At 46.5% G+C, this 26,884-nt stretch overlaps 1 protein-coding gene across 3 annotated transcripts in view; it reads left to right on the top strand.

The window, feature by feature from the left end:
• Nucleotides 1–22,159, top strand: part of RANBP10 (RAN binding protein 10) — an 83,920-nt gene extending 61,761 nt beyond the window's left edge. The window contains exons 7-14 of one of the 3 annotated variants that reach the window (XM_068956429.1): nucleotides 5,071–5,183; nucleotides 7,672–7,780; nucleotides 12,797–12,945; nucleotides 15,113–15,308; nucleotides 16,684–16,808; nucleotides 17,747–17,892; nucleotides 18,389–18,500; nucleotides 20,665–22,159. In XM_068956429.1, coding sequence (XP_068812530.1) covers nucleotides 5,071–5,183; nucleotides 7,672–7,780; nucleotides 12,797–12,945; nucleotides 15,113–15,308; nucleotides 16,684–16,808; nucleotides 17,747–17,892; nucleotides 18,389–18,500; nucleotides 20,665–20,795 — 1,081 coding nt within the window. In that variant the 3' untranslated portion in view covers nucleotides 20,796–22,159. The remainder of the gene's footprint in view (nucleotides 1–5,070; nucleotides 5,184–7,671; nucleotides 7,781–12,796; nucleotides 12,946–15,112; nucleotides 15,309–16,683; nucleotides 16,809–17,746; nucleotides 17,893–18,388; nucleotides 18,501–20,664) is intronic. The other 2 variants (XM_068956430.1, XM_068956431.1) reach the window with 2 other exon arrangements.
• The last annotated feature ends 4,725 nt before the right edge of the window (nucleotides 22,160–26,884 follow it).

Genomic DNA, 26,884 nt, shown 5'->3' with positions numbered 1-26,884 from the left:
GTCAAAGAGGTTCCTGATGATAATTTCTTGACTCAGGTGGTGGAGACGCCAACGAGGAGAGGTGCAATGCTAGACCTTGTACTAACAAGCAAAGAAGGTCTAGTTGGAGACATGAAGGTTGGGGGCAGCCTTGGCTGCAGTGACCATGAGATGGTGGAGTTGAGGATCCTACGAGGAGGGAGCAGGGCAATGAGCAGGATTGCAACGCTGGACTTCAGGAGAGCTGACTTTGGCCTCTTCAGGGACCTACTTAGGGGAATCTCGTGGGGTAGGGCCCTAGAAGGAAGAGGGGTCCAAGAAAGCTGGTTAATATTCAAGCATCACTTCCTCCAGGCTCAGGATCAGTGCATCCCTCTGAGGAAGAAGTCCAGCAAAGCGGGCAGGAGACCTGCATGGATGAGCAAGGAACTCCTGGCCAAACTCCAGCAGAAGAAGGAAGTGTACAGAATGTGGAAAAGGGGACAGGCCACTTGGGAGGAATACAGGGACGTTGTCAGAGCGTGCAGGGATGCGACAAGGAAGGCTAAGGCCCATTTGGAATTAAATCTGGCAAGGGATGTCAAGGACAACAAGAAGGCCTTCTTCAAATACATCAATAGCAAGAGGAAGACTAGGGAAAACGTGGGCCCACTGCTGAGTGGGGCAGGTGCCCTGGTGACAAAGGATACAGAGAAGGCAGAGTTATTGAATGCCTTCTTTGCTTCCGTCTTCACTGCTAAGGCCAGTCCTGAGGAATTCCAGACCTTGGAGACAAGAGAGGAAGTCTGGAGAAAGGAAGACTCTCCCTTGGTTGAGGAGGATCAGGTTAGAGATCTTTTGTCCAAACTTGACATCCATAAATCCATGGGCCCCGATGGGATGCACCCACGAGTGCTGAGGGAGCTGGCGGATGTTATCGCTAGGCCACTCTCCATCATCTTGGAAAGGTCATGGCAATCAGGAGAGGTGCCTGAGGACTGGAAGAAAGCCAATGTCACGCCGGTCTTCCAAAAGGGCAAGAAGGAGGAGCCAGGAAACTACAGGCCTGTCAGCCTCACCTCCATCCCTGGAAAGGTGATGGAACAGCTCCTCCTGAAGGTCCTCACTAAGCATCTGAAGGACAAGAAGGTGATCAGGAGTAGTCAGCATGGATTCACCAAAGGGAAATCATGCTTGACCAATCTGATAGCCTTCTATGACGGAATGACTGGCTGGGTAGATGAGGGGAGAGCAGTGGATGTTGTCTCCCTGGACTTCAGCGAGGCTTTGGACGCTGTCTCCCATCACATCCTCCCAGGTGAACTGAGGAAGTGTGGCTGAGATGAGTGTCCAGTGAGGTGGCTTGAGAACTGGCTGGATGGCCGAGCTCAGAGGGTTGTGGTGAATGGCGCAGAGTCAAGTTGGAGGCCTGTGGCTAGTGGTGTCCCCCAGGGCTCAGTCCTGGGTCCAGTCTTGTCCAGTCATCAATGACCTGGAGGAAGGGACAGAGTGCACCCTCAGCAAGTTTGCTGATGATACTAAACTGGGGGGAGAGGCTAACACACCAGAAGGCTGTGCTGCCATTCAGAGGGACCTGGACAGGCTGGAGAGCTGGGCAGAGAGGAACTCCCTGAAGTTCAACAAAGGCAAATGCAAGGTCCTGCACCTAGGCAGGAATAATCCCCTGCACCAGTACAGGCTGGGGACTGACCTGTTGGAAAGTAGCTCTGCCGAGAAGGACCTGGGAGTGCTGGTGGACAAGAAGTTAAGCATGAGCCAGCAGTGTGGCCTTGTGGCCAAGAAGGCCAATGGTCTCCTGGGGTGCATTAGGCAGAGTGTTGCCAGCAGGTGGAGGGAGGTGATCCTGCCCCTGTCCTCAGCCCTGGGGAGGCCTCACCTGGAGTACTGTGTCCAGTTCTGGGCTCCCCAGTACAAGAGAGACATGGCACTCCTGGAGAGAGTCCAGCGGAGGGCTTCCAAGATGATTAGAGGGCTGGAGCACCTCTCCTATGAAGAAAGACTGCAAGAGCTGGGCCTGTTCAGCCTGGAGAAGAGAAGATTGAGAGGGGATCTCATCAACGTGTACAAGTATCTGAAGGGGGAGTGTCAAGAGGCTGGGGCCAGCCTCTTCTCCGTGGTGCCCAGCAACAGGACAAGAGGCAATGGGCAACTTCTTCACTGTGAGGGTGGCAGAGCATTGGAACAGGTTGCCCAGAGAGGTGGTGGAGTCTCCTTCGCTGGAGATATTCCAAACCCGCCTGGATGTGGTCCTGGGCAATGTGCTCTAGGTGACCCTGCTTGAACAGGGAGGTTGGACTAGATGATCTCCAGAGGTCCCTTCCAACCTAAACGATTCTGTGATTCTGTGTAACCTTTGGACAACCAAGTAGACTGCACCAGATCTGTCTTCTACCTGTTTCCTGATTCCCTTCAAGAATTTTGCTGCATTAGAGAGGCATGACTTCCCTTTACAAAAGCTGTGTTGACTCCGGTGCAATAGGACCAGTTTATCCCTGTGTTTGCTCATTGTTTTCTTCAGAATTGTTTCTCCTGATGTGCTAGTGGATTGCCTGGTAGAGTTGTCATGGTGTTTGATCTAGAGCTCTTGATATCTCCTTTGGGGTTCTTTCAGCATCACATTTTACATCTTCCTCCTCTTCCTAGGCAATTTTAAGCAGTTTTAACGTGGGGCTTATACCCCATGTTAGCAGTCCAGCTGTTTCATCTTTAGAGCTCTTGGGCCAATATTGTCTTTCTTGTGACTTTGGTAGGATTGGTTGCATCTTACTTACTTGCATCTTACTTGTTCTGTAACCCTGCAATTAAGCATCATGAGCAGACTCACTTTCCCTTCAAAGATTTTCCTCTCTGACAAATTCAAGGATTTTCCTCTCTGACAAATCCTGAAAGGCTTAATCTCAGAGAAGCTGTCTCTAGGGAAAATTTGCTATAGGGGGTGCCTCTGTGGAGGGTAGAGGAAGAAGAATTAGTGTAGCAGAATTTTTGATCTGTGTTGTGCTCCTGGATATGCCATCACTAGACAGACCGATTAAGTGCTTGAAACCTTGAAAGGGAGACAAATGGACAACTAGTTTTCTTTGTGTATCGTTATAGTCTTGTAGGATCTCTAGTCTTTTTAGGTCTTACCATGAAGAATCCAAATAGGAGTCATCTGAAACTTGAGATCAGCTAGTTAGGTTGGTTGTGGGAGAAGGAATTGTATGGACCCCTATTTTTGGTAATTCAGGAGGATTCAGCATTGTTCATTTGAGAGTCTAAATGATTGCGTGCCAGAAGGAGGAGAGCTGTATCTAATTTATACAGAGAAGTGTGCAGCCAGTTCTGCTTTGTAGAAGAAAAGCTACAGACAGTATAGGCCTCTCTGCCACCACAATGACCCCTCTGGCTGAAAGAAGCACCACTAGATGCAGCACACAGATAGCTGCTGCTGTGATTTGGGCACTTCTGCTCTCAGGATATTCAAAGCATGGTTCCCATATGGTAAAAGCTATTTCTTTGGCCATTGATAGGTTTAACTGTCTGGGACCAAAGACAAGTCACAGGAGAACGTGGGATTCTGAAAGGTTTTGTTATCTGCATGAGCATGTCACGTAGCCCACATTGGAGAGCAATAATGTTCCCCCAGAACTTCAGGAGAGGTACCGTTGGATGCAAAAATGCTACTGAATAGAGAGCGTACAGCATTCCGCTATAGTAAGTAGCTGACTAATCCAACTGATAAGTCATTGCGGAAAATCTAGCTTATTACACTGCTCTGTACCAACGAGGAGGCTTTTTCTGTGATGCCAGGGACAGAAGGAGCGCAGGGAGGAACTCGGTTTTCATGTAGCTTTGTGGAGTGTTTAAATCCATGCAGCAGCGAGCCCCTGACTCTGGCTACTGAGTTAAACTGAAATGAATGTTGGTCTTTCCTGCCAGTTCCTGCCAAGCTGGATTGGTATGTTCAGTGTTTCAGCCTAGCTGAACCAGGGCCACCTGGTTGCTGTACTTGACAGTGAAACATGTGTGTTCTATTAAGCCTATTTATACCATGCCACATCTGTGTGTGGGTGCATTTTGGGACAAGAAGACATGCAAAGGGCATGCCTTGTACTGACAGTGATCAGAAGCAATTCTACAGTGACTCCTGGGCAAGTTTTAAAAATTAGAAACCTGCTTACAGTGTTAGACACCTGGAAGTTATTGCAGACTCCTAAAATACTTCTTTTCTGTACTGAAATGATCAAACTTAACACATGTTTGGAGCCATCTCCTGACTGGATTGAATAAATACCAGCTTCGCTGTTAGAAGCCCAATTTGGGATTCATCACTAGAAGCTTTGAAATGCTGGGATTTCAGGTTTCCTTGAAGCCCAGTTAGCATTAACATTTACCTGACATATCCTGAGAAGGCACAAAAATAAATGCTTCAGGAATTGGCTGTTCAGAAAGATATATTAGTTGTGTTAATTTTCTGACCGTGATAGTACTTTTTCCTTTTTTCCCCCACTTAACATTTGGGGAAACACAACTTAAAAATGTGTTTAAAATGTTTGTAAAATGCTAACAGTCCACTGCTTGTAAGTGAGCAAATGAAAGTGTCTGTACATGTGTAGAATTCATAAGGAGATTCAATTAGCAATTGAACAATTACTGACAAAACAAGTGATAACAGAAATTCAGGACCAGAAAACTTAGTTCTAAGATCTACCTGAAAGCCATGAACCTCTCTGTGAGTTTTGGATTTCCTGTTTGCATAGGAGGAGGGGGCTGTATCTGTGTTGCTAACAGGTCACTATCAGTAACACAATGCAATCTCTTTCAAATAATCCTCGGGTGGCAGTAAATAAATACTGTCTATGTTGTCTATGTATTGTATGTTATGGAGGTCTCTCTCTCTTTTTTTTTTTTTTTTTTTGGCCTATCTTCATCAATTGCCTATCTTGTAAATTAGCACTGTCTAGAACCAAAGCAGAACCCTGATTATGTCCTAGCCAAGCAGAGTTTGCTCACTGAAATGGCAACTTCTGTCATATTGGTGATTTTTTCTCCGGTATGGTTACCGTGTTTTACTAACGTCTGTTCTTCTGTTTGTATTTTCTTATTTTCTAGTATGGTTTCTTCCTATTTGGTTCATCATGGGTACTGTTCAACAGCAGCTGCCTTTGCCAGAGTCACAGACACCACAATCCAGGAAGAGCAGACCTCAATAAAGAATAGACAAAGTAAGTCTCTTGGGCAGCTGTTCCCAAAGTGTGGCATGCTGGCTGCACATTACCTTCAGGACTCTCTGGTGCTGTGACCACAGATCTAGAAGTGAAAGCTGTGGCTGGGAGAGGAATAAAGTATGAAGCTGCCCACAGCACACTGCTGACTTAGTGTTGTTGCTTGTGGGTCAGTAGAGCTTGGGGACCGCTCCTCTGAGCATTTTTATCATCATCACTGTGTCTTCTCTGCACTCTCCGTCTTTGCCTGAAGAGCTGCTCTTTGTTTCTTTTCCTTATGTGCTCTGAGAAATGACCTGCATGCCTGGTGATGTGAGGAGACTAAGCTGTCTGATCAGCTTGGTTATTTTTTCTCAGTTCTGTAGAAAATGAATACCTGAATGTCTGCTGCCCTAACTGGGAGAGATGTGGCAACTGTCAGCTTTGAGTCCAGCAGTTTCACACTTTAGGATAAACACCTAGTACCAGGGCAAGTGTTTTCTTCTAGGTAGTACCAATTTGGTGAATAGAAGTGGTTTGCTTTGGCTTTAACTGAACTGATGTTACTGTGCACCAGAGATTCTTCTGCATTTGGGTTCTTTGGTTCAATCTTTGGCAGTGGGGGCAGCTTCATTAGCATGACTGTAGAGATCCAAATGTATCAGCTTATTCTCCCTACAACTGCCAGAGTTAATGAGTCTTCCACTCATTTTGCGCATTTTGTCTTCAGGTCAATTTTTTGCATGTTTAGGGTTGTGCAAATTCATAACCAAAGTGCTTAGCTCACACTAGTTGATGGAATTCTACTCAGTGTGTTTCAGAGTACTTCTATTTCATCCAAAGTGATTCTGCTCTCAGTTTATAGGGCTGAAAATGTTCTTGGTTCCCCCAGAATAAGACTTCCAGCCACCTTGTGCTGTGAAGGTTTTTTTTTTTGGTTCATTCTATTCATGGACTCAAACTGCAGAGTCACAGAGCATTGGTGCATTTTCTGCTTTCTCCTGGCCATTGAATACAGGCTGCATCCTGCTCCATGCATTCCTCTTCCCTTTGTGAAAAGTTTCTCATGTGGTTGTGTATTGGGTGTATCATGCCCCTTGTAGCTGTCACTGCATACATTGCATGGGCTTAGACAGCATTCAGGTTTAAATAATCCTCTGCTTAGTACCCAAAATAAGTTGTAGTTGCTGTCTACTAGTGCCTTTGCATGGTTGGTGTTTATGGGCTTTATGCTTTCCAGGTCATACATTATGCAGCCCTGACCCCAACCAGTGTTCTTACTGGAACAGGCTTTATTGGTAAGGCCCTATAGGAAGCATATGAGACAACACAATCTTGTTTGCCTAAGGACAGGAGAACAGGCAGAGAGGAGGGAAGTAAGATAGATCTCTGAGTTTTGGGCTTAAATAAAAGGTGTTATAAAAGTACAGGGAAATGGAGAGAAGTGGGCAAAGGAAAACAAATGGGAAAACAGAAGGGAAAATATAAAAGGCAGAGATATCCGTGAAAGTTGCCAACCAAGGCAAAGAAGAGAGCTGTCAAAAGTAGTAAGACATGAAAAGTGATGCATAAGTAAATAGAAGAAACAGAATGGAATGAAGGACACTCTGCAATACACGTTGGTGTGAGAGCCATGTCTTTGATTTTAGCTTTAAGGTGATTACAAACAAGCAGACATTGAGAAATGGGAGCCAAGACATGTAATTTCAGATTGTTACAGGGGATTGGTAATGAGCTCTACTGGGCTCTGTGTTCAACTTCTCATGGTTTGTGCTACCTTTGAAAGTTGCAGCCTGTTGTTAATCGTGCCTCTGCTTGCAAAACAGCTCACAAGGGATTTGTAACTTTCTCTCTGTTGTTTGTAAGAAGTCTTGGAATAAACAGAAAGGGAAATGCAATACATTTTTAGTTTAAGTACATTTAGAAAACAATAAACTGTGAATCTTTGCAGATTAGCAGCTTCCCTGGGATGGGATCAGGGACTGCATGTCTTGTACTTGTGTCTTCTGTCCTATCAAAGGAACGTACCTGGGACATGAACACGCAGGTTGATATATGGCTTCTGCTTTATCTCCCTGCATCTCCCAGAGATGTACAGCTTGTTGAGCTGTTTCTATCTTAGCCAATACCTGATTCCTGGAGCTTGCTTACAGGTGCCACATCTTCATTGCGGGACAGGTCAAGTTAGTTCTGTTGGAACATGATGGGAATTATAGAAGCCTAGTTTTTATGGTATAATTAAATTTTACTTAGAGACAGGAAGAGTAAGGAAGCAGTCCTACGCTGGTTTAAGCTCCCAGATCCAATAAGAGTACTAGCAGATTCTCCCTCATTTTCACAGATTTTTCCTCCTCTTAATCCATAATAAACAAAATATGCATGTCACCTAGCTCTCCCTAGCCCTTGTGCAAGGTGTAAGTGGGGAGCTGTGCGGGAACGTCTTTCTGTAACTGCTCTGGCTGTTCTTGTTGGTCTGTCTTATGTGTCAATAATTTCCTTTTGCTTTTAGGAATACAGAAGCTAGTATTAGCTGGCAGAGTGGGAGAGGCTATAGAAGCCACCCAACAACTCTATCCTGGCCTTCTAGAACATAATCCCAATCTGCTCTTCATGTTAAAGTAAGTATGAATAGCTTTATACTCCCTATGCTGAAATGTGGAGTTGGAGGAGACAAATAAGAGGCTGTCCAGCCATCCAGTGAGGCTGCAAACCATGGACTGAATTTAAGCTGTTGGAGATCCCTTTGGCAGCAGGTGGGAGAAGACATAGGTTCAGTCACAGAATCACAGAACAGTTGAGGTTGGAAGGGACCTCTGGAGATCATCTAGTCCAACACCCCTGCTCAAGTAGGATCATCTAGAGCACATTGCCCAGGATTGCGTCCAGGCGGGTTTGGAATTTCTCCAGCAAAGGAGACTCCACGCCCTCTCTGGGCAGCCTGTGCCAGTGCTCTGACACCCTCACAGGAAAGAAGTTTTTCCTCAGGTTCAGACGGAACTTCCCGTGTTGCAGTTTATGCCCGTTGCCTCTTGTCCTGTTGCTGGGCACCACGGAGAAGAGTCTGGCCCCAGCCTCTTGACACCCCCCCTTCAGCTACTGGTACACATTGATGAGATCGCCTCTCAGTCTTCTCTTCTGCAGGCTCAACAGGCCCAGCTCTCTCAGCCTTTCTTCACAGGAGAGATGCTCCAGTCCCCTCCTCATCTTCGTAGCCCTCCGCTGGACTCGCTCCAGTAGCGCCGTGTCTCTCTTGGACTGTACTGGGGAGCCCAGAAGTGGACACAGTACTCCAGGTGAGGCCTCCCCAGGGCTGAGGACAGGGGCAGGATCACCTCCCTCCACCTGCTGGCAACGCTCTTCCTAACGCACCCCAGGATACCCTGGGCCTTCTTGGCCACAAGGCCACACTCCTCATGCTTATGCTTGAGGCTCATGCTTAACTTCTTGCCCACCAGCACGCCCAGCGCCTTCTCTGCAGAGCTGCTTTCCAGCAGGTCAGCCCCCAGCCTGTCCTGGTGCCTGGGGTTCTTCCTGCCTAGGTGCAGCACCCTGCGCTCGCCTTTTGTTGAACTTCAGGAGGTTCCTCTCCACCCAGCTCTCCAGCCTGTCCAGGTCCCTCTGAATGGCAGCACAGCCTTCTGGTGTGTCAGCCACTCCCCCCAGCTTTGCATCATCAGCAAACTTGCTGAGAATGCACTGTGTCCCTTCATCCGTGTCATCGATGAATACATTGAACAAGACTGGACCCAGGACTGAGCCCTGGGGGACACCACTAGCTACAGGCCTCCAACTTGACTCTGCACCACTGACCACAACCCTCTGAGCTCTGCCATCCAGCCAGTTCTCAATCCACCTCACTGTCCACTCACCTTTCTGGGTGTCAAGTTTGGACAAATGATCTCTAACCCGATCCTCCTCCACCAAGGGAGAGTCTTCCTTTCTCCAGACTTTCTCTCTTATCTCCAGGGTCTGGAATTCCCCAGGGCTGGCCTTAGCAGTAAAGACTGAAGCAAAGGTGTCATTCAGCAACTCTGCCTTCTCTGTATCCTTCGTCGCCAGGGTACCCACCCCACTCAGCAGTGGGCCCACATTTTCCCTAGTCTTCCTTGTGCTGTTGATGTATTTGAAGAAGGCCTTCTTGTTGTCCTTGACATCCCTTGCCAGATTTAATTCCAAATGGGCCTTCGCCTTCCTCGTCACATCCCTGCATACTCTGACAGTAGCCCTCTATGCCTCCCGAGTGGCCTATCCCCTTTTCTACATTCTGTATACCTCCTCCTTCTGTTGGCGTTTTGCCAGGAGTTCCTTGCTCATCCATGCAGGGCTCCTACCCACTTTGCCTGACTTCTTACTCAGAGGGATGCACTGATCTTGAGCTTGGAAGCAGCGATGCTTGAATATTAACCAGCTCTCTTGAATCCCCCTTCCTTCTAGGGCCCTAACCCATGGGATTCCTCCAAGTAGGTCCCTAAAGAGGCCAAAGTTAGCCCTCCTGAGGTCCAGGGTTGCAATCCTACTTATTGCCCTGCTTCCTCCTCGCACGATCCTGAAGTCTACCATCTCACGGTCACTGTAGCCAAGGCTGCCCCCAACCTTCATGTCTCCAACCAGACCTTCTTTGCTTGTTAGTACAAGGTCTAGCAGCGCGCGTTTCCTTGTTGGCGTCTCCACCACCTGTGTTGAGAAATTATCCACAATGCTCTGCAGGAACCTCCTTGACTCTTTGTGCCTAGCTGTGCTGTCTTGCCAACAGATGTCAGGGTGGTTGAAGTCTCCCATGAGAACCAGGACCTGTGATCATGAGGCTACTTCCAGCTGTCTGTAGAAGGCCTCATCGACTTCTTCCTGATCAGGTGGCCTGTATTAAACACCCACCACCGTGTCACCCGTGTTACCCTGCCCTTTAATCCTGACCCATAAGCTCTCAACTTGCTCTTCATCCACCCCTCACCCCGCCCCCCCGGCAGAGCTCCATCCATTCTAGTTGCTCTCTCACATAAAGAGCAACTCCACCACCTCGCCTTCCTGGCCTGTCTTTCCTAAAAAGCACATAGCCATCCACGGCAGCATTCCAGTCATGCGAGCTATCCCACCATATCTCTGTAACTGCAATGAGATCATGGCCCTGCGACTGCACATAGAACTCTTGATTCTTCTTGTTTATTCCCCATGCTGGTGTGCATTGGTGTACAGGCATTTCAGAGAGCCAATCGAGCATGCAGGTTTCCCAGGAGAGGTGCAAGAGTCATCTCCATAGTCATGTCCTGTGTGCACTTCCCTGGCTGCATGCACTCGCTGGAGGCATCCTGACTTGAGCCGCGTTCTGCTGACTACCCAGTCTCTATAACACTCCCCTTCCCCCATCTTTCCTAGTTTAAAGCCCTCCTTACCAGGCTGGCCAACCTGTTGGCAAAGGGGACACACGTGCCCCGCTTGGTGAGGTGGATCCCATCGCTCCCCATCAGTTGTCAATCTTCAGACAGGGTCCCATGGTCATAGAAACCAGAACCCTGTTGCCAACACCAGCGGCACAGCCAGTTGTTAACTTGCAGAATCCGTCTACTCCTCCTCCCATCCTTCCCCCTCACTGGCAGGATTGAGGGGAAAATGACCTGGGCCCCCAGACCCTTGACCACCATTCCCAGAGCTCTGAAATCCTGTTTGATGGTATCCAATTTGCCCTTTGTAACATTAGTGTCCACATGGAAGAGCAGCAGAGGGTGATAGTCCGATGCATGGACAAGCCTTGGCAGTCTTTCCATGACATCTCGTATTTGAGCCTCTGGCAGGCAACAGACCTCTCTAGACAAGTGGTCAGTTTGGAAGATAGAATCACAGAATCACAGAATCGTTTAGGTTGGATGGGACCTCTGGAGATCATCTAGTCCAACCTCCCTGTTCAAGCAGGGTCACCTAGAGCAGATTGCCCAGGATCACATCCAGGCGGGTTTTGAATATCTCCAGCGAAGGAGATTCCACTACCTCTCTGGGCAACCTGTTCCAATGCTCTGTCACCCAATAGGCACCTCTGTCTCCTGCAGCAGGGAGTCACCCACAACAATCACTTGCCACTTCTTCCTGGTGTTCTGCATGGCACAGGGTCTGTCGGCCCAGTTGCTTCCCTTGAAGCCACGCCCAGCTCCTCCTCAGCCTGGAGGGCATTAAACCTGTTCCTCAATTGCAAGTCTTGAGGAGGAGTAAGAGAAGTGACCAGTTTCCAGCCTTCTTCAACGGTGTTATGCTGTACTGTTTCACATGGCACAGAGCCCTCCAGCAGCTCCACTGCTGTGGGGGGGTTGGGACTGCTGTAGCTGTATGGTCTCTGAGAATACCCTGTCTATCTCTTGCTCATCTTCTCGGATGTTGTGCAGCCTACTGCCTTCCTCCCGTAACTCCTTTACCTGATGACACAACTCGTCAACAACAGCACAGAGCTTGTAGCAATATAGGCATAGCCCTTTTGTCACTGCTTAGACCCAGAATAGCTTTGTCTCATGAGTCAGGCAGAGGTGGAGAAAATTTTAGCCCTGCTGACTGCTAGAAGCACCTTCACAGATGGCCTTTGTTTGTCCTGTGGAGACCTTGCAACACTGGAGCCTGTGATGGTCACTGGGGAGGTTTCTAGAAAGACAAATTTATGGAAAAGGGATATATGTGATAGAGACTAAAGAAAAAAAGGGCTTGTGTGTCCTAGTTTTCCCAGCCACAGAGTGGCTCTTCCCAGCCTCCTGAGCTAGGGTAAGGACAGAGTATGCCTCAGTTCCCAATAATGCTAAATGAGACCTGCCTTCACTGTCCTGTTAGCGTAGATATTGTGTTTTTTACTCCTTCCTCTCTATTTTCCATTGGCCACCAGCATTTCTAGGTTGATGGGATAGTGGGGGAACTATTGTATTGGCAGATTTAGTATCTTCTCTCTGAAAAAAACCCCACAATCTAATTTTGGAGTGCATGCAAAGGCAGTGGGGATGAAAGCACACTGTGAAGGAATAATTTGCTATTAGCACAACAGAAATAAACTTTCTTGATGGGACAAAGAAGACTCTGCACTCTGTCATAAGTCCCATCTGCCAGCTCACCATCACATGAATTCTCTTGGGTTTGGAGCAGTAGAGACTTGGGAGCATTTGGTTAACTGCAGAAATATTATCAAAGCCCTGGGACAGTCTTACCATGCAAAAAATGTGCTGTGTTCTGAATTTGTGAAGTGTTTCACCCCTGATATTATGACAGCTGATACATCACTGGCCCTATTGATCCCAAATGTATTTGCTGTCCTGATCTCTGTTTTTGCTGATATTGAACACTGAGCAGTTTCTCAAGTTACTCAAGTAGTGCTCACTTATTTACTGTAAGCATGGGGTTGAAAGATATTGCTGCATGTTGTTCCCTTGTATAGATGTCAGCGTTCATTAGCCTTTAAGTGGGAATATCTGAGCTCCTTCCTACTGCAGCATGATCAGAGCACTCACAATACAAAGGCATCAAGAATCTACAATGCCTTTTCCAAGGCCAAGAAATTTAACTCCTATCCAATGTATAGGACTTCTGCGAGCAGTAACTAAGGAAACATCAATGCAGAACATGCTGGCTGTCATGGTCCCTTTTTTCTCTCTTCCTTCTTATGAAATCAGGTGTCGGCAGTTTGTGGAGATGGTGAATGGGACAGACAGTGAAGTACGTTGTTTTAGTGCCCGCAGCCCCAGATCCCAGGACAGTTACCCTGAGTCCCCCAGTTTAAGTCCTAGACATGGATCAAACAACTCACATGTTCATAGTACTGGTAAGTGTTTTTTCTCTGTCTCCTGGTGAGAGGAGCAAATATTAAAGGTGGGCTGCTGTATGCATTACCTGCTACTTTTTGTGCATTATTCTGTGAAATGCTCCTTACCTTTCTGATTCCCATCTGAGATGTTGTACAGTTACCATAGGTGCCTCTACGCTGTTACGGAATTGTCTGCAGAGCAGATTTTTTTTCAGAATAAAGAAGCTCCTAAAGGCAGTCTTCTAGTGCAGCCATCATGTGACTCAGTGTTTCATAGACCAAGCTGTAAGCAGAGGCCTGGAAAAAGAAGCCTGTCTCCTGTACCTTGAGGTCTGCAAGAGAGAATTGGTTTTCTGTAGGGGCCCTTCAGTCTCCAGAACTGCCACAACCTCCTCAGGCCGAAGAGAAGATGTACTGTTCTGGCCCACTTAGCAAAAAGTTAGGAGGATGTCTTGCATGAGAGCTTCTCCTTCTCCTGTGGAGCATATCTTATAAGCTCTGGATGTGTGAAATGGGAACAATTCTCTATCTGCAAAACTCAGCTCTGAAACATCAGCTTTTTGCAGTTTGAAGAATAAAACTTTAGGACTTGAAGCAGGAAGAGCAAGGTAAACAAGGAAACACAAAGTATATTCCCTAGGTAATTACTGATTAAGGGTTTGAAGACAGAGTGGGCCAAAGACTCTGATCTGGAGGGCAGCTGAAAACACTTTGAGTGGCTTCACTGATCCTTGAGCTGCTCGCAGTCTTCTGAGCATGTTTCCTTCTTGTACTTCTGCTGCTGTGCATGAAAAGTTCTGGATATGCATACTATACAAACATTTAAGGGAGAGGAAGGTGATTACTTGAGTACCTCCAAGCTGTCACTTTCCTAAGCCGGTATTTGTTTTCCTATATCATATTGCAGAAACCATGGCTACATTTCTTTGACTAGGTAGTCAGAATGTCTGTAGATGGAGCTAGCTGCATCTGTCTGTAGAACCTCTTGGTAATACCTGTTTTCACCTGAGAAATGCCTGCATAAAATAGCTGCAAAGGCAAGGCAGCCTTCATGTATGTTTGTCTTCATTAACTGAACGCAGTCTTCCACAGCTCACTCTGTCAGACCTTTGTCCTTTCAAAATAGTGATATTTTCTTCAGTCAATGCTTCAAAGATTAAAAAGGGCTGTTGTGCGCAGTCTGCTACATGTTTTCTTCTGTCATTAAAATAACACAAAATGGCCTTTGTTGTATGAATGTGTTATGTGTTTTGCAGTGATAAAAATATAAATAAATTCCTGAGCTATAAATGTAACTGTGGGATCAAGTGCTGGACTTGAATCTAGTACCATCAGTCCTGGAAGAGCATCTGTGCCAGGTTGAGTCGTCTAGTCCAGTATCCTGTGCTCAATATTAATTGTCTAAGGAAAAAGGAAAGCCATTAGTGATGTTTTTCCAAAATATTCTTTGAACTCCTAGTGATTTGTAGTTGTCTTGGTATTTAGTAAATTTAACTAGTAATTTTTGAATCCATATAAAACTTGCAGTAACTACCAACATTTTGTGTCCTGTCGCAGGGAGTTCCACAACTTGAAAGATAAATGTTGCATGTGGGATAAGATCAGATTTAAAGCATGACCCTCCTTTCAGTGATGTCTGTCACTCCTGAATGAAGAGGGTCAGCTTGTGATTTTAAACAAATTGTTGTTAACTGCTGAGTGTTGTGTAAATCAAGCATATAACTAATGTCAGGTAAGTTGTGGAATGTCTGGGAAGTTACTCTGCTTTTAGTGTCCTCCTTGTGGCCCAGTTTTCTCCTTTTTTAGTTTCATTGTATGGAAGAAAATGTGGGTTTATGGGAGAAGAAAAGAGTTTGTAAACATGAGATTCACACTTCATATTTCAGCAATGATTTCTGTGTTATTTCTGTGTTTGCCTGAGCTTGTTCTGCTGATCTCTTATCTACAGAAAATTTCTGATACTTACTTAAGCTCAGATGTTGCTGGTGTGCTGTGGGTTTCCTTCCATATTAATAGGTTTTCTGTAAACCCCATTAAATTTAATAAGGATGAACCATAATTTAAGATTTGCAGTCTTCCTTTGCTTCCTTCCTTTGGAGTTGTCGTCTCTTGCTAAATTGCTGACTTCACAGTAGAGTGATACAGTTATTCTGGTCTCATTTTTCCCTTCCTTCTTGGCTTTTAGGAGCAGATAGTCCAACCTGTAGCAATGGAGTCATGTCCACAAAAAGCAAACAGAGCCGTAGTAAATACCCAGCACTGAGTTCATCATCTTCCTCTTCCTCTTCCTCCTCCCCCTCATCTGTGAACTACTCTGAGTCCAATTCTACAGATTCTACCAAATCTCAGCAGCACAGTAGTACAAGTAACCAAGAAACCAGGTATTTTTTTTATTTTCCTTGTTGATGCCTGATGTGGGTGAGATGGGAGACAACTCAGTCTGCTTTTTGAAGAGCCAGCAGAGCATCTGTCCTGCTTTTCTGAACAACAGAGTAACTCTTCATAGCTACAAGGTCACTACTCCAAGCAGAGACAGGTCTGTCCCTGTTCCCTGTTCTGGCTTGGGCTGTGGAGGCTCGTCTCGTGAGGAATATTATGGATGGTCTTGGTTCAAGCACCAAGCTGTCCTATTGAACTTGATGAGTGTCCCACATGATGGTTTGCAGGGGAGCTCTCCCATTGAGCCTGTTTCTGGTGCTGCTCCATCAGCTAGTGGAATACTGCTGATGTGTAGCTCACCTGCCCTTTAGAAGGTGAAGGAGCTTCCCAAGTGATTATTGGATTTTTGAATTGTCCTCTTGAGTGTTTTTCCTGGACCACTTGCACCTGTTGCTCAATTCCTTTGAGCTGAGCTTCTGAACCAGTGGTAATTTGTTTCATACTTCTGACAGCAGATCAGACTTAGAAAGCCTCTCTTCTCCAAGAAGCCGTAGGCAGTCCAAGGAAAGCAGAGGATAATTACTGCTGCATGTACTGGAGTGTGGAGTATGTGGTGAGAACTGAGCTCCCTTTGGGCTCACTTTCCAGGTTGCTGTTGCAGAGCTCTCTGGGGGCCTGCTGGAGCAAAGGAAATCTTTGTAATTAGTAGGATCTCTTACTAGTTGGAGCTGGCATTTATCATTTGTGTAGTTTGCTGAACAGTTTGCAAGACAGTTTCTGGTCTCTATCCGGACCTCCCAAGAGCCATACTGCTGGTAACTGAATGAGAAACACTTGTTTGGGCTCAACCAACCACCTTCCAACATCATCTGATAATGCTGAGTTTATGCTGAGTGTTTTTGAAATGTGGAGCCCAAGTCCCAGCAAGATTATCTCATCATTTCAGTTTTCTGAGTTAATCAGCAATCTTCTGCAGATTACTGTCTTGAACATTTAAACCTAGAGTCTTTGTGCATTTTTTGTAAGGGTTGGTGGCTTACCATGTATCTTTGGCCATTTTTTCCCTCCTGTTTGCTTAGTATGTTTTCTGTTGTCTGGCTGCTCCAGAGATGACTGCTTCCTGAAATGAAAGGTTATAAGCACTGTACACCTGACATTATGACAGGCACTTTGAGAATAAAGTCTGTTTCGTAAGTTGCCCCCAGAAGTCTGCAACAATTTTTGCTGCACTGAGTTAGACTATCCTGCTCTCTGTAATCTAGCTGGCATCTAATCTGATTTACTGGCTGTTGGCTGGGCATCGTTTGTCATCTGAGCTCTTCATTTCTTCCCTTTCTAATTTAGACATCTGGCCTTTCTTTCCTTCTTTTTCCTCAGTGACAGTGAGATGGAAATGGAGGCTGAACATTATCCCAATGGAGTCCTGGAAAACTCATCCACCAGGATAATGAATGGCACCTACAAACATGAAGAGATCCTGCAGACGGATGAATCTAGCATGGGTAGGGCCTAACAGGAAGGATCTCTGTTGCACAGAATGTTGAAGGGGTAAAGGGTGCTAGAAAGAGCTGGTATCAAGAATTAAAGATGTGATTGGGTTGTGGGAAAGAGACATGCCCTTTGGGTCTCTTTCCTAGCCCCAGTGAATTAAGTTCTCAAGATCTCTGTTTCACAGGGAACATGAATCTGTGTTGGAATTAAAACTAGATTTGGCTTTTTGTAGTCTCAGAGAAGTTCTGGTGATATTGTGAAGCAGGGAAAGCAAGAGGAGTCAAAGGTTTGTTTAGTGCTGGTCATGAATTCTAGCCCAGAGCAGCCTTGGTGGTTCTACCAGCTGAGGAAAAAGCCGTTTGATTCGCAGTTGCAAAATATCCCCAACACAGTATGGTCTATTCACAGTCAGCTATATCTGTCCTGTTTGTGGGTGCTTTAGCTGAGAGGGAAAGGATGCCTCAGCTGCACTCCCTCTGAAACTGGGAATTCCTCCACTTTCAGTGGGTCCTATGGCCACCTGATACTGGGAAGCTGATGTTGTTGGTATCTAGGACTGAAAGTTTTCTGAGTCCAGGGTTTGTTAGACCAGGGATTTTGGTGTTGTGTGTGCTGTATTACACACATGTAAGGGTAACAGAGCCAGAGTAGCAAGCTCCCATGATTTTATCGGAAGACTTGATTTGTAGACACTCCTTGAGCATTAAACAAACTGAGTTCAAGTTTTACCCTGTACCAAACAGATGCCATGAAAAAAACCCTACTGGCTCTTGTGATTTGTGACTCAAAGAAAGCTTCCACTTGTGTAAATTTAGACCAAGGAGAATCTACCTGCTCCTGAAAGGCGAGGGAGGGGGGATTTATGGCTAAGAAAAGGGCAGCCTGACACAGAGTGAGCAGTGGTGGAGAATGAGAGACAATTGTCACTTCTCTAGTGTCTTTACTCTAGAAGACAACTGCCCTCAGAGGCAGCTCTGTGGAGGGAACCATGCTGCCACGGAACGAATGATCCAGTTTGGACGGGAGTTGCAGTCACTGAGCGAGCAGCTTTGCAGAGAATATGGGAAGAATACGATGCACAAAAAGATGCTTCAGGTAGGTCTGAGCTGTATGCTGCATCACAGCAGTTCTCTGGGCCAGGACTGGAGTTGTGGCTTCCCTTGCAGAGCTCTGGGTGGCCCCCACTTCTGTACCTGGAGAGGAAGAGGGAGACTGTGTGGGAATCAGAGGTCATGACTAAGTCAACATGAAGCATTCAACATGAACCCAGTTCTCAGTGCAGGACAGAGGAAGTGCAGCACCCACCTGCCTTCCTGGAGCAACTGCATGCTCTTCTTCTCTCCAGGTGAAACTCTACGTGCTTTCCCGTTCTGGCTCCCCTGCCAGGTGGAGAGAGCTCCCTCTTTAATCCTCTCTTGATGGCCCAATGTGGTCCCTTGCTACCAAGAAGAAAAAGGCCATTTATTTTCAGGAGGTAGGCACCTGTCACCTTGGTGGTTGCAGGAGGTGCCCTGGCTGATAGACCTGGTGGTTTTTCTGCATGTTTGCCATCATGTGTGACCTTACCATGCCTTTCTGTTGTCTCTCACAGGATGCATTTAGCTTGTTAGCTTACTCTGACCCTTGGAACTGCCCTGTTGGTCAGCAGCTGGACCCAATCCAGAGGGAACCTGTGTGTGCTGCTCTTAATAGTGCTATATTGGGTAAGACCTGGCTTCTGTGTGAGCACTACCCCCTGGACATACCTGTTCTCAGAGGCTGTCCTGTGGCAGGCATGCCTTTGCGTATTATGAAAACTTTGGAAATATTTGTCTTTAGCTTTTGCCTCTCTTTCAAATGTTGGAGACTGAAACAGCCAGGAGGCCAGTGATGTAGAAGAGAGGCTGGAGGGGAGCCTGTAGAGAACGGATGCTCCTGATCTGATCTCCTTTTGGCTCCCTTCCTTGGGTCTTCCTCAGTGCTGCTTCCAAGGATTCTCAGCAGTTTCATCCCCTGCTTACTTGAAGAAACCAAGATCTCCCCATTACATTTTCTGCTTCTCTTCATTCTTGCATTGAATCCAGCTGAATCGGTTTGCTGGCATCAGCAAGGCCCCTTTCCAGGTTGTTTGGGTTGGCAAAGATCTGTCCTGGCATCTTCCTGCTCTCTGGTAAGGAATGCAGTTGCTCCATTGCAGCAGCTCGCAAGTGAAGCAGATTTCTGTAGTGTTGGCCCTAAAGCAAAGGCGGCTGTGGATTCCAGATACTCTGAGCTCTGAACATGCAGAGTTAAACGTTATGCAGGATCTGTCTTCCCTTCGAGCATAGTCTCTGCATATTCCCATCATGTGGTATGCCTGTTGGAGCCCAGAGAGCCTTGCTGCTGGTGTCCCGTGTTGGAACCAGGGCTGTGTTGATGGTCCAGCCATGTTATTACTCTTTCCCTTCTGTTCTTAACTGTGCTGAGAAGACCCTGCTCTGTGTGGAAATCTACACTGTGTATAGTGTGGTTTTCTTCAGCTAGTGAGTCAGCTCCTCTTTTTCTGATGAGCTTTGTTCTTTGTGTCAGCTAGATAGACCATGGTTGGATCTAGGTTTGAGCAGTCTCTTGCTCTCCTCTTTATTGTCAGAGTTGGCTGTTTATGCCTGCTCTTCCATTTTCCTTAGACAAGCATGTTGCTTGACCAAACAGCTTTTGTCATTACTCTCCTACATTAAGCCTCGTATACTAAAAACAGTAGCTTTCCCCATTGGAAGTCTTGTTCTTGCAGTCAATGAGCTGTTATATCATTGTTGCCCTCCTGCCATCTTCAGCTATAGAAAATCCCATGGTGGAAAAATGAGTGTATTAATAATAAGATTATGACCTGCCACCAGGCTGCAAGAAAGGGATTGTTTCTTTCTAGCCAGGCTCCTGGATCCTGTCACTGGACCCTGCTCATGTTGTGTCACTGCTCAGATAACTTCAAAGGACATTCCCCAGCTCTGTTTAGCTCAATCCATCCATGCCTGGCCAAACACTATCCACTGGACAACTTCTCTGTCTCAGAAACCCATATTTGAATCCTGAGCAGGATCCACCTTGCTGTGCCCAAACATCTTTCCTGGTGGGCTTAGGCACCTCATTTTGAGTGTGCAAGAAGGAGAATTAGAGATTATCCTCCGGGGGTAGGAACAGTTTGATGAGCAAACCTGTGAAGACTCATGCTCTGCATGAGTAAAGGAGCAGAAATAATATGATTTGGGGAGGAGTGTCCCTTTCCCTGACAGTCGGCGTCGCCAGGTGTCCTGCAGGGTGGCTGGTGGCTGGACATGGTGTGTGGATGTGTTTTGTCACACAAGGTCACAGGACAGGTGCCTTGACTAGCTCAGCTGCAGATTCTGCCTCTATATGTAGCAAACATGAAGTTGAAAAGAAACTGTAACCAGTGAGTTTTCTGGGTCTTGGACTACAGCCTAGACCTGCACAAGTGGGAGAGGGAGAGGCAACCTTTCCCTCAGTATTTGGGGCCAATTTCTTCTGTCTTTCCTTCCTCCTGCATGCTCTGCTCTCTCTGACTTTGAGGGTTTTCTGGTAGACACTGAGGCAGCAGGAGCTGCATTGCCTTTTGTGTTGTTCTGGCCCCCACAGCAACTCTTTCCAAAGGCCCTGTTGAGCTGTGGCCCCAGGTGGGACATATCCTGAGTGGGCAACCCTGTGTGGGGTTTGTGGAGGAGCAGCAATGCCAAGACAACCTTACTCAGGAAAAACTTCCTTCTAGAGCCAGTGCATCCTGCCAGGGATGCTCTGCTTGGTGCCCATGTGGGACATAGAGGGACCCGTATGCTGATGAGCAGCCATGCAGCCAAGGCGCCTCTTCTAAACAGATCTCTTTTTTTGCCCCCACAGAATCTCAGAACCTGCCAAAGCAGCCCCCGCTGATGCTTGCCCTGGGCCAGGCCTCGGAGTGCTTGCGGCTCATGGCTCGTGTGGGCTTGGGCTCCTGCTCCTTTGCCAGAGTAGAAGACTATTTGCACTAGCCACCAGAGCAAGATGGAACTGACATCCTTGAGTGCTGCCCTTCACCCTCCGTTGCTGCCACTACACCACCTCGTCTATAGCCTGACCTCCCTGCCACCAGCACCCCCTCCAGCACACCCACATGCACATACACACACATTGCCTGTGAAAGGATTGTTATTTCCTCACTACATGGCCATTCCTGACCCCAGGAGTGACTGGCAGATTTTATCTGTCTCCCTGCCATTGCTGTGGCTCCAGCAGCACTCAGTATTTCACTAGTTATTCTAATATAGCGCCTTCCAATGTAAGGATTTCTCTTTATTTTGATTTGAATTGTTTATGATGGATCCACCAGTATTTTATCTGGAGAGTTTTGCTGACCTGGTTTCTGCTGATTTACTGAGGAAGCTCATCAAGTTGGTGACAGCTTGTTCTTTTCTTCCCTCCTCCCTCCGTCTGTGCACATGCAGCATCATCTTCTGTACTAGTTACCTGAACTCTTCTTGCAGTGGCAGATCAGAGGGATTTTTTTTTTTGAATCCTGTTTATTAAAAAGGTCTCTTCCACCTCCACAAGGTCATTGATGTATTTATTGCCCACAGCCCCGGTTCCAGCCACACGCATCTTACATCACCCCAGGAGACTGGTGAGTTGTGTCCTGTCTTGTGCTAATGATGGGAATTGGAGGAGCTTGATCTTTCAGGGTACATGCCTCACTAAGAGCACAAGGCTCTCAAGACTTGTATTTGTCAGTGGGAAGAGGAGAAGTCTTGACGTTGCCTATGTAGTCCTTGTTAATGGCTACACTGTAAAAGCATCTCATGCCCTGAGAAGGAGGTAGATCCAGCTCTCACAGCAGCTGCAGGACAGGCCTGACTAACTGGAAATCATTTACCACTGTACTGGTAGGAGCAGGTCATGTTAGCCTGTAAGAAACATTCATGAGTGCTGCCAGACTGGGTGGTCAGTTTTTGTGTTAAGCCACAAATTCCCCTTCTTTTCTATGTAGGAGGGCTTTCTCACTAGGACTCTGTAGTGTTTGCTGGTCCCTCATGTAACATTGACCTAATTGAGCACCTCTAAATTATAGAAGTCCCTTGAAAACACTAGTCTGAACCGTGCTCTTCCTTGCGGGTTGCAAATGCTAAGGTCAGGCTGTGGGTGAGGATAGGTACTAGCTTCATAAGGTCTGATCCATTCAGGAGGGAGCAGCACTGTTTTTGTAAGGATTCTTAAGGTAGTGATTTCAGTTTCAGGTCCAAAAGTGACCAGCAAGGGTGTGTGGGTGGGTAAGCTCAAAGTGCAACAGACTAATGCGTCATTGCTGTTGTATGTATCAGGCCCAGAGACTCATTAAAGTGCCGCTAAGCCTTTTGTATTCAAACCATTTGCTTGTAAGTGTTTATGAGTGTGTACTTATAACTGGTGAGGCTGTGTATGGAGACTGTATACTTTGCATCATGCAGCATATTCCATTATGAGACTTAAGGATGAGTGTGGCTGCACATGAGGAATTCTACTCCTGCACCAAAGGAATTTTACCTCTGTAGCTGCAAGGAGGATCCAGGGGAGCTCAGACCTAAGATGTCTTTTTACTGCTTGTATGGCTTGTCCTGTATCTCTGTGTGATAAGTGTGATGAGCAGTGGGAACAAAGAGCTGTAGCTGTGTGAGGAGGCTTCAGGATACCTCTCTGAAGTATCCCAGATATTTAAAGATTTTCTGTATTTGCAGACTGCCTTTGAAATAAAGGCAGAGTAGGGGGGCAGTTGTCTCCTGCACTGCAGAACTGGACTGTTTGTGACAGTGCTGGAGGCTATGGCTGTGAATGTGCAGATGGCATTGGAGGTGGTGGGAAATGCCTACTGCTGCTACCTTTCGGTGAAAGTCTACAGCGTGTAGAGTCAGTGCTGGAGCCAGAATAGTCTAAGGAGGCAGGGAACATGAGGTTTGTAGATGGAGGATATGTTTTAATTAAACCAACTAGTATAGTTAAAAAAAAAAAAGGTGCAACTGTGAGTACCAAAACCCTTCTTCTAGTCACAGACAGAAGTAGAGTATGACACTAAGCAGAATTTAACCTTGCAATCTGCTGCTTTTGTTCAGTTCTGGGGAAGAGCTTATGTGCCTGAAAGCTCCTCTATTTATTTTCAACTGTGCTAGTTGGCCCAGTGACGGATATTACCCAAACCTGGAGTCTTTTTCTTGCTACCACTGCACAGGCACTTTAACTTGATGGACAGGCATCCTTTCTGGAGCCTCTGTTGCTGGACCTATCACTGCTGCCTAATGTATAACCAGTTCCCATAGTGTCACCAGTGCTGTTGCTGAAACTGAGGCAGCATGTAAACTTTCCTTGGTGGGAGTTCTTGCTGCAAGCTCTCTTTTTCATAGCACAAGACTTAGAGCACCCTGATGGGCTCATTATGGGAACTTAGGTTGGAAATACTCTAGTCTCTGACTTTTGCCTTTTACATTTGACTACTTCCTGTGCTGTTGGTCATCATTAACTTGCTCCTGTCTACCTGTAGTCAAACCTCTTTCATCTTTGTAGCAGTACTGTCTTTATCTCTTTTAAGCTTTCCTTGTTTTTTTTTTTTTTTGTTCCTACTTTTTGTGATAATTTGTGCTTCCCTAAGGCAAGTCTATGCTCTGTCATATATCAATGCCCCCTTGGTCTCTCAGAAAAGCAGTGCTGACTGTCCTAGAGCAATTGTTTTCATTTTGGTTTCCCTTTGCTACAAAGAACCAGAAGATGCTCCTAGATGCCTGGTTATTCTCGTGCCAAGAAATGTGTGAAGGGATGGTCTCTCTGGGTGTTCTTGGACACTGTTGCTGTGGTGGAACACCATGTTGATGTTGTGTTGAGGTTAGTGTTGAGAGGCCACAGTCTTAATGATTACACTTAGCAGGGCTGCATCACTCTTTCTGCCACTAGCAATATGCATCACTTAGTGGCAGCAGATCCCTCTAAACTAAACAGCAGTGATACTCTTCACTTCTTATACTCAAAGCAAGAGCGTAGGTTGGTTTGTTTTTCCTTTCTCACTTGACTGGCTTCCTAACTGACCTGACAACTGTAATCAACACACATTAATACTGTGGGCTTCTCACAGGCTCTTGTACCTGGAGACCTGATTCTGGTTTTTGGGGCGTGCCAAGGCTTTTCTGCTGTGACATCTCTGTTCTGCGCCCCTTGTTTGTTCTGTGATTTTGTGTGTTCTTGCAGCTTCACTAATTATTATGTTTAGATTCTGACAAATGTTCCTGCTCTTTACTGTGGTCATAAGTCAGTGTGGGGAAGATGTGCTTATAGTGAGTGTGGGTGTGTAGGCATAGGCTTGACCCTGTTGTTGATTCCTATATGAGATTTCTCACTTGGTTCTTCCTAGATTATTTTTCAAAGCCTGGTGGTCCTTGAGTGTCCCTTGCTGCTCCTTGATGGTTTTTGTGTTTTGTATTTGACCACAATGTCAGCTGAGACTTAATTTGATTTGTTGCAGTCACTTCTAAAAATTAACAAAATTAAACTGAATTAAGATCTTTAATTTTGAATATGAGCATGACCTAACAAGAGATTTCATGCAGTTAAATTCCTTTTATAAATTGATTTTGAGTTTGTTATTCCAAGTGCCTCATGCTTTGCTCAGAAGCAGATGAATAAATGAGAGAGGCCTTAAGAACAGCCTGGCTGAGACTCCCCTTCATCTGAGTAGCCCCTCACAGTATCACTTCCTCTAAGAGCCCTTTGGTAAAGCCACCTGCATGTTTGTATAGTTCTTGGAGAAATTGCTGGCTTCCCTTTTCTTGGTGAGAGATACAGAGTCTCAGCATGTACATGACACATGACCCTGCATGTAATGCTGGTGGCATTGGATATGGGACTTTCATCACATGAGGTTGACACATAAGTTGTTCTGCTGTGCTAGTTTCAGATCCTGGAAGAGGGGTTTCCAAAAAACAGCCACAGACTATTCACAGTCCAGGAAACCTTTCTAGCCATGCAGTCCCAAAAGAGGCTTTCTAACTGTTGCTGTCCTTACCAGAACAAGCCAACTGCTACAGCTCTAACAGCTAAACCTCTTCTAGCTCTGCTATGACTGCGTAGTCATCTGCACATTCAGAGGATCTCAGCTGTCATCTGATGAGTCCAGAGTCATCACCACAGAGCTATAATCTACAGAGTGCCAAGAACCTCCCAGATGTGTACTCTGGACACCTGCCACTCCATCTGCTTTCGTCAAACTCTGTGTAGCATTGATAGCCTTTCAGAAGGATAAGATGTTACAGGGACCTGGTGGAAACCTGCTTTCAGGGGTGGTCACCTGTAGCCCAGCACATCATGAGCTCTGTTCTGCAGCCCAATACACTGTTAAGTGGCCCTTTGAGAATGATATTTTGGGAACTCCAGACCTGAAGCCTTAGTTAAAGTGTCCTTCAGTGGTTCTCCAGAGGCAGCTTTGTGGAGCTAAATTATATCACCAGGCTTTCCTCCCTGTGGACAAGGGTTTGCACTGTTCCTACAATCAGTGAATGAGAGCAGCCACACCAACAGTAACATTTTGGAGAACTTTTGAGTGGAATGAAGGATCAGTTCAGGAGTTAGAAGTATTGGAATAGCTGGGATAAGTGTTTCTGGGACCCAGAAAAGGGAAGCATTGAGCAATATTGGCAGAGGTTGCCCAGAGCTGGAAGAGCAAGGAAGCTGCAGGTGTGGATCGTGGAGCAAAGTGAGAGGATTGTACCTGTTGAACGGGAGACCAGGGAAGTAGTAGGAAGGGATGTAGTGAAAGCAGCTTGGGAGAATGTAGAGCTTGCAATGCCATGCCAGAATGCTCTTCAGATTTCTGGCAGTGTTTCAGCAGTATATAGCTGAAGAGCAGAAAAGGTGCTGCTTCTTCTGCTGTTGCCTTCACTGAGTAAGGAATGGCCCTTGACAGCTGTTGCACTCTAGCTGCCTCCTGGCTAATCTGCAGGCAAGAAGCGCTGAATGTCCAGGCATGCATAGCACTGCAGGGAACTATCACCTGCAGCTGATTGTCTTAGTCTGCCAAGGAGTTTCACTTGGAACCCCTTAAAAACGAGTGAGTACTCTTGGTGACATGTCAGCCCTGCTGACCACCACACTGAATGTGTTTCAGGTGCAAAGGGGCCTGTGCAGATCAATTCCGTGTCCAGCTAGAGGAGCTGGTGCTCTGTGCGGTGCCTTGTGCCATGGAAAATAGCATAAGTGAGACAGAAGGCTGTGTGGGGCAGCTCTTGTCAGGCTTAGTGTGTGGGAGGTAACTGTTTTGGCAGTGTCGAAAAGGAAGGAGGACCTGGTCTGTTGTTCCTTCAAGGTTACCAGGAGCAAATTTTACCCTTCAGGGGCAGTGAGAGCAGGTGAGAAAAAGCATCAGTTTTATTTGAAGGGCCTCTCTTTCTGGAGAGAGTCTGGATAAAGTCTGAAAACTTCTCCCCAGGTTCTGCCCTCTCTCCAAGCTGCTGATGTTGATAAATGTTATACAAGGGTGTTGAAGCACATGACCTTCATCCTGGAGCCCCAAGAGCTAACTATTCCTTTCATTGCTGCTGGTCAGCAACTGTGTTTATCCTGCAATAGAAGCAACCGTTGTCCTTCTCCATAGGGACCTGCTAGCTTCTGTGAAAGTCCCCCAAGGATGGTACTTCACTAAATCTAAAAAGATTTAATTGGAAGGGACCTCTGGAGGTTTCTAATCCAACCCTCTTCTCCGAGCAGGGTCCTAGCTTCAAAGCTAGATTGGGTTGTTCAGGGCTTGTCCAGTTGAGTCTGGAAAATCTCCGAAGATGGAGATGTCACCACCTCTCTGAGCTCTGTCCCAGTGCTACACCACTGTCATAGAGAACAATTTTTTCCTCATATCCAGTCAGAGGTTCCCTGGTTGCAAACTGTACCCATTGCCTCTTGTCCTTTCAGTGGCACTTCTGAGAACAGTCTGGCCTCATCTTCTGCATTAACCATCCCACTGCTTTTAGGTAAGTGGAATATGCAGTTAGATCCCTGCCTTCACCTTCTCTTCTCTGGGCTGAACAAGCCATATTCTCTCTGCCTCTCCTCATACATCTTGCACGCCAGTCCCTGATCA

This window comes from Struthio camelus, chromosome 10 (assembly GCF_040807025.1).
Source record: "Struthio camelus isolate bStrCam1 chromosome 10, bStrCam1.hap1, whole genome shotgun sequence".
Lineage (NCBI taxonomy): Eukaryota > Metazoa > Chordata > Aves > Struthioniformes > Struthionidae > Struthio > Struthio camelus.
This window is presented reverse-complemented; position numbering and strand designations above follow the sequence as displayed.